Raw genomic sequence first — 6807 nt, forward strand, 5'->3', positions numbered from 1 at the left:
TATATATATATATATATATATATATATATATATATATATATATATCCCGCCTTTGTTCCGGGCAGAAGAGTTTTAATTCTTTTGAGTCTTTTCCAGTAGCTGATACATTGCATCGAGATGATTTTCTTAGTGCAGCTTCATTGGATTGCTTCGAGTTTGTTTCGCCGTGGATTTTTTATTGTGTGGTGACCATAGTTGGGAGCAATAGTCTAAGTGGCTGAGAACGTATGTCCTCCAAAGGATCATGAATGTCTCTTTTTCTCTTGTTTTGAAAGTTTGGAGGATCCATCCATCCAGCCATCTGCACTTTATTATAACCACTCTGAGAGTGTAGTGAGTGCTTTTTATGTGCCACCGGCATCAGGGCCAGTCAGCTGGCACTGGCATCAACCACACTAGAATGGTGCTTTTTATGTGCCACCAGCATGGGTGCCAATCAGGTGGTACTGTCATTGGACACAACGACTTCACTTGCCTAAATAGGTCTTCGCAAGCGCAGTTTATTGCCCAATGATTGAAGGGTGCCCTTAAATGGGCTGGTTATGCTGCACAGGCATAGGCCACGGTTACGGTCTCATGTGGCTTGCTAGGTCTTCTCAAGCACAGCATAACTGCAAAGGTCTCAGTTACTTGTCATCGATTCAATGTGGCCCAACGTTCAAAGGTCATGCTTCACCACATTATCCTAGGTCTTTTTGGGTTTGCTTTTTCCACAGGTTCCCTCTACTACTAGGGTGTGACACCTTTTCACTCAGCTGTCCTCATCCATACGCAACACATGTCCATGCCAGCGCAGTCATCTCTCTTGCACACCATATCTGATGCTTCTTATGTCCAACTTTTCTCTCAGGGCACTTACACTCTGTTGTGTATGCACACTGACATTACACATCCACCTGAGCATACTAGCTTCATTCCTTGCAAGCTTATGCATGTTCTCAGCTGTCATGCTCCATGTTTCACTGCCATGTAGCATTTGCACACATGCATCAGACAGTCTACCTTTTACACTGAGTGAGAGGCCCTTTGTCACCAGCACAGGTAGGCGCTCTCTAAACTTTGTCCAGGCTATTCTTATTCTAGCAGCTACACTCTCAGAGTAACTGCCCCTCCCCCAATGCTACTGGCTTGGTCACCTAGCTATCAACTACTTTTTCCCTAGCTTTTTCCCCTGGAATGTGACACAGGCTGTTTCCTGCACATTTTCAGTGTTTATTGCCCCTGAGCATTTGCTACACACAAAATCTATCTTCCCAGTTAGCCTTCCTATGATATTGCTGCACCTCTTATGTGTCCATAGCTTACACCGGGTACATTTTATGGAGTTTCTACCTATGCCTTTGCTACAAATCAAGCAGGGCCATCTATCTGAAGGGATTTGTGGTTTGTCTGCCTTCCTACTTATTAAGACTTTGGTTTTTGCAAGATTGACCCCAAGACCCTTCGATTCTAGACCTTGCTTCCACACCTGAAATTTCTCCTCTAGTTCTGATAGTGACTCCGTTATTAGAGCAAGGTCATCAGCATAGAGGAGCTCCCAGGGGCATACTGTCTTGAATTCCTCTGTTATTGCCTGGAGGAGTATGATGAATAAGAGGGAGCTGAGGACTGAACCTTGGTGAACCCCTACCCTAATCCTACCTGGAATTCTTCACTGTACTCATTGCCATGGGAAATGTTGTTTACATCATCATCACTTAACATCTACCTTCCATGATGGCATGGATGGTGTATATATATTACACACACACACATTATATATATATATATATATATATATATATATATATATATATATATCTAACAAAAAAAGAAAGAACAACTCCAACATCATCACTAGCACCACCAGTACCATTGCAACTATATATTTATCAACTTACCCGAGGAATAAATTTTTTTATTTCTTGATAAATCTCATTGTTCACTGTTTCAAATGATTTATTCTCAGTATCCAACTGGAGGAGAGCACATTGTAGAAAAAAAATTTTTTAATTATTGTACTTGGATTCTGATATACATGGATACAAGGATAAATGAAGACTAAAAGTAGTGGTTGGAAGGAAGATGTGTAGCATGTGACTGTCGCATTGACCATGACAGAGAAAGTTGAGCAGAAAATCTGCATCAAATTTTGGCAAAAGATTGGTGATAACTTCTCAGAAGCCTATCTTAGTTCTGCTGGTTGCAGGTCTCCCAGAACATTCATCAATATCGACATTTTTTAGCCATCTTGGAAATATCTGAACCACTGGCACACTTGTGTATGGCTCATACACTCCTCTCCATACACTTTCTGCAACTTTATGTAGGTCTCTAAACAGGTATTGCCATGACAACTTTCTCTGTCATGGTCAATGCAATGATCACACACTACACATGCTCCTTCCAAGCACTCCTGTAAACAGCCGAAGTGAGCTAGAATGTTAAAACTTAGTGTGCATGCACAGCAGAGTTTAAGGTCAATCTGTGTCAAACAGCTTCATTATGCATGCTTTAGCTTCATTACTATGGTAACAGTCCGGATACTTATTGATCAAACCCTGTATTTGTACTCATTTATATGCATTTATGTTACTTTATATAAATTTATTGCTGTTTAATATAAAGTTTATTGATTCATATATTAGTACAGTTTAATATACATTTCTAACATTTGATTTACATAAGGTGGTGAGCTGGCAGAATCGTTAGCATGCCAGGTAAAATGCCTAGTGGCATTCTGTCCATCTTTACATTCTGAGTTCAAATTCTGCTGGGGTTGACTTTGCCTTTCATTTTTCCAGTGTCAATAAATAAGTACCAGTTGAGCACTGGGGTTGATGTAATTGACTTATTCCTCCCCAGAATTGCTGGCCTTGTGCCAAAAGTTGAAATCAATATTTGATTTACACATTTACTGATCTTTTTTATTGTTTAAATTCATTTGTAATGTTTTATACATGTGTCTCTACCTTAGAAATGTTAAAAAAAAAAAAAATGATGGAACTTGAAGACAGAGCAATGAGAACAAAAATAAGGGCCCTACCGTGACTAGCCTGGACAAATCATCATAATAATTAATGACAGGTAAGGTGTGTGTCTCAAAACAAGTGATCTCGTTAGTTATAGCTAATAGATTGTTCACTGAATATGAAGCCCTTGCACTGCGCTCCATTAGAACTTTCACAGCTTCCTGTTTAGGGCATCTTAAGTGGATCATTGTTGTAGGTAAACCAATCTGAAATATAAAGTCAACATATAGAGCTCATTGTTGAACTGGGTAACACATTATACAGCTTCTTCCTCCCCTACTGTTCTACCATTGTGTCAATATGTTCCTACCATTTAGCCTTAGGTCAATATATAAGGCTCCAGTTAGTACAGGTTCAGTATATTGTTGAGGCTCTTTCTATAGTGTTAATGTATTGTACATGTGAACAGTATATGGAGACCTTTGAAATGGACCACATATCGTACACCATTTGTGAATATACAGTATTCCTAGAAAATATAAAGATTAACCTATTGTACATACTGTAATATTGATTTAAACTTACATTTTAACAATAAGGTAATATTGAGGGTGCTCTCTAGAACTGTATTGATACAGTTTAAAGTATGTAGTATTCAGTAAACAGACAGTAAATCCATTCACATTGCATTAATATAGTATGTATCCTTCAGAAATGACATAACACCCAGTACATTTTCAAGAGTAGCAATAACAAACTTCATGCAATTCATTCCTTTGAAAGTTGCTTGCTGCTGATGGCATGTTTAATACGTGCAGTCTTTTGAAAATTGTTTACCTTTGTATTCAATCCCTATCTGCCTTTGAAAAATACTTGCTGTGGGTACCCTGTTCCTGGCTGTTGTGATCATCTCTTTGTTTCTACCATGGTAGAACTTGCAATTATTCACCAAAAATAAACTGACTTAACAATAAACTATTCTGTATGTACGTATGTTAATTAGACTGTTTATGAAAGAAAGATTAGATTCTCCACAGTTATGCCATTCACAACGATGTTATAGCCACAACTGCAGCTTCAGTAGCTATAATCATTACATGTTCCGTATCTTTCAACAAATTATCATGCTGTTAAAACTTGTTTAACACAGTTGACAACTTCTGGAATGTGAAATCCCTTATTGAGTGGATAATTAATTTTTGACAGTGTTCATAGTAAAGTTATGCAACAGAGAAATCACTGCTGTTCGTTGTCTTTGAAACTGTAGACTACAATGATTCTCTTGTTGCTTAACATTACCCTGGACACTTGTTTCTTTCATACATGTAATACATGTACTTGCACAGTTGTGACACTTGAAGCTTTGGTTAGATGCAGCAACTTTTATAACCTCAGCCATTACAGCTTCAGCAATGTTACAAATTATAAAGCCTTCAACAAGCTGCATGCTCAAACTTGGATGCTACAACTCACAGTTACAAATATTGCAAGTTCAACAATTTTTATAAGTTTGACAGTTTGAGGACTTAATCTAATAAAATATCCACAGCTACAAAGCTGGTCAAATACCAGTAGATCAAGTTGTCAATACATTGTGTTCTGCACCCTTTGAAGATGTTGAAACAAAGATATATTTTATTAGATTAAGTCCCCAAATTTGTTAAACTTGTGAAAATTGTTGAACATGCAATATTTGTCACTATAAGTTGTTTCATCCAAGGCTGTGCATGAAACTTGTTGAAGGCTTTATAACTTGTAATATTGCTGAGGTTGTAATAATTGCTGAGGTTATAAAGTTGCTGCATCTAACCAAAGCTTCAAGTGAAATAACATTGGTAATTGATAAAATGCAGATTATCCAATTTCACATGTTACACTCTGGAATGCTGTTTTTGGATTCACCCTTTAATCATTAACACTGTCTTATAGCAAACTAACTATCTATATGCTATGGCGTGAACTCTGAACACACTTTATCAAGCTTCATAACATTTTTGTTTTGCAATGCCAACATTTTAATACTCTAAGAAGTATGATAGTAAATGCTATTTTGCTGTGCTCTGCCTCTGCTATTTAACAATAGAATAGTAATATGTGATATTAGATTTTATTATTGTACATTGTTATTGTCATCTTATGAAATTTTAGTCTTATGCAATTAACTGTACTCTAAATTTTTAAGCTAAAATTGTTACAACATTTAGTACACTCTGAAGTATTAGAGCTACATGTTGCACTTATTCTAGAGATTGGATAGCAGACATCATGTCCTCTATCATTGGGGTCAACATTTCATAAACTTTTCAAGAAAAGAATAACATATAGTGTAGCCTGTAGCACTATATCAATGTATTGTTTATCTTCTAGGATAAGAATTTATAACACATAGACACAGCTGTGTGGCTGAGAAGTTTGCTTCACAACCACATGTTTTTCTGGTACTTTAGGCAAGTATTTTGTACTATAACCCTGGAATGACTAAAGCCATGTGAATGGATTTCGTAGATGGGAACTGAAAGCAGCCCATTGTGTGTGTGTGTGTGTGTGTGTGTGTGTGCATATATGAAGTTGTCTATCAGTAGATAACAGCAGGAAAATCATGGGCAAGAAAGAGACTTCAGAGGTTGGTGTGCATGAGGGATAGTGTTCTGAGAATGATATTCTGAACCGTTGTAGATGTTTATGGGTGTCCATCTGTGATTGTACATGTGTTGTTACATAAAACATGGTTTTAGTGGTCTTCTAGAGGGAGGTGTTTTGTATATATGATCTGGTGTTCAGGGGTCAGTACACATGTAGTGACAGGGGTTGTGATTCAAGAGTTTTGTTGTAGCATGAATCTTTGTCCTTGTATATTCTTGGGTGCCTTTGTCAGTCACTCTGTTGCGAGTATCATCTTAGGGGAGGCCCTAAAAGGAAAACAAGTGATCTTTCATGTGGAGTATATCTGTTTCATTGGATAGGTTACTGTTGCTGTTGTTTAACCCCAGGTTAGTCCTGTCAAGCATACCTATAATTAAAGACATTCCAGCCATGACTTTCCTGACTTTCTAAGACTATGTAGGATGATGCTATATTATGAGAATGGTCTTTCTATAAGATAGAAAGGTGTGATGAGGGACATTAGGCTACTATTTCCACTAGGTTCAGTCATCACATTGAGGCTAAATTGATGGCTTGTTTTTGTGTAGCCAGTATATATGCATGGTTTGTATGAAGTTAATGAGGATGGTAGTAGTAATGATGATGTGGACAATGATGATGATAAGGATGATAATGGTAGTGATGATGATGAGGAGGATGGTGGTGGTGGTGGTGGTGGTGGTGATGATGAGGATGATGGTGGTGGTGGTGGTGGTGGTGATGGTAATAGTAGTGGTGGTGATGCTGATGATGATTTGCATAGTTGTTGTGTGATGGTGATGGTGGTGATGCAGTTAGTTGCAATCATGATGATGATGATGGTAAGGATGCTGATGGTGGCAGTGGTGGTGGTAGTAGTGTCAGTGATAGTGCTGGTGGAGGTGGTCGTGGTGGTGATGAAGATGATAGTAGTGGTAGCAATGGTGACTGAGGATGTTTATGATGATGGTGATGGTAATTGTAATGATAACAATAGGGATGCTGTCAAACCCTACTTCACTTCTCAATACCACACCTTTCAAAACAAAGTGTTCACAAGAACCTGCTTCCCACCTTACACACACACACACACACACACACACGCCTCCTGATCTACAGGTGATTTTGGCAAGGTGGGTAGTTTTGGCAGCAGAATCATTATAAAACCTTATCTCCCTGACCTACTTTTTTTTTCCCTTGCCTCTCTGTCTTTTGCTTCACCACCACCACTGCC

The 6807-nt window shown here is 38.1% G+C and overlaps 1 protein-coding gene across 1 annotated transcript in view; it reads right to left on the bottom strand.

Annotated features, from left to right (window-relative positions):
* The window catches only part of LOC106872598 (adenylate kinase isoenzyme 5), a 58050-nt gene that overhangs the window by 1321 nt on the left and 49922 nt on the right, over positions 1–6807 (bottom strand). Inside the window, exons 11-12 of the mRNA XM_014919634.2 lie at positions 3026–3217; positions 1881–1955 (exon numbers count right to left, since the gene is read on the bottom strand). Coding sequence (XP_014775120.1) covers positions 1881–1955; positions 3026–3217 — 267 coding nt within the window. The remainder of the gene's footprint in view (positions 1–1880; positions 1956–3025; positions 3218–6807) is intronic.

The sequence above is a fragment of the Octopus bimaculoides genome, chromosome 2 (assembly GCF_001194135.2).
Source record: "Octopus bimaculoides isolate UCB-OBI-ISO-001 chromosome 2, ASM119413v2, whole genome shotgun sequence".
Taxonomy (NCBI): Eukaryota; Metazoa; Mollusca; class Cephalopoda; order Octopoda; family Octopodidae; genus Octopus; species Octopus bimaculoides.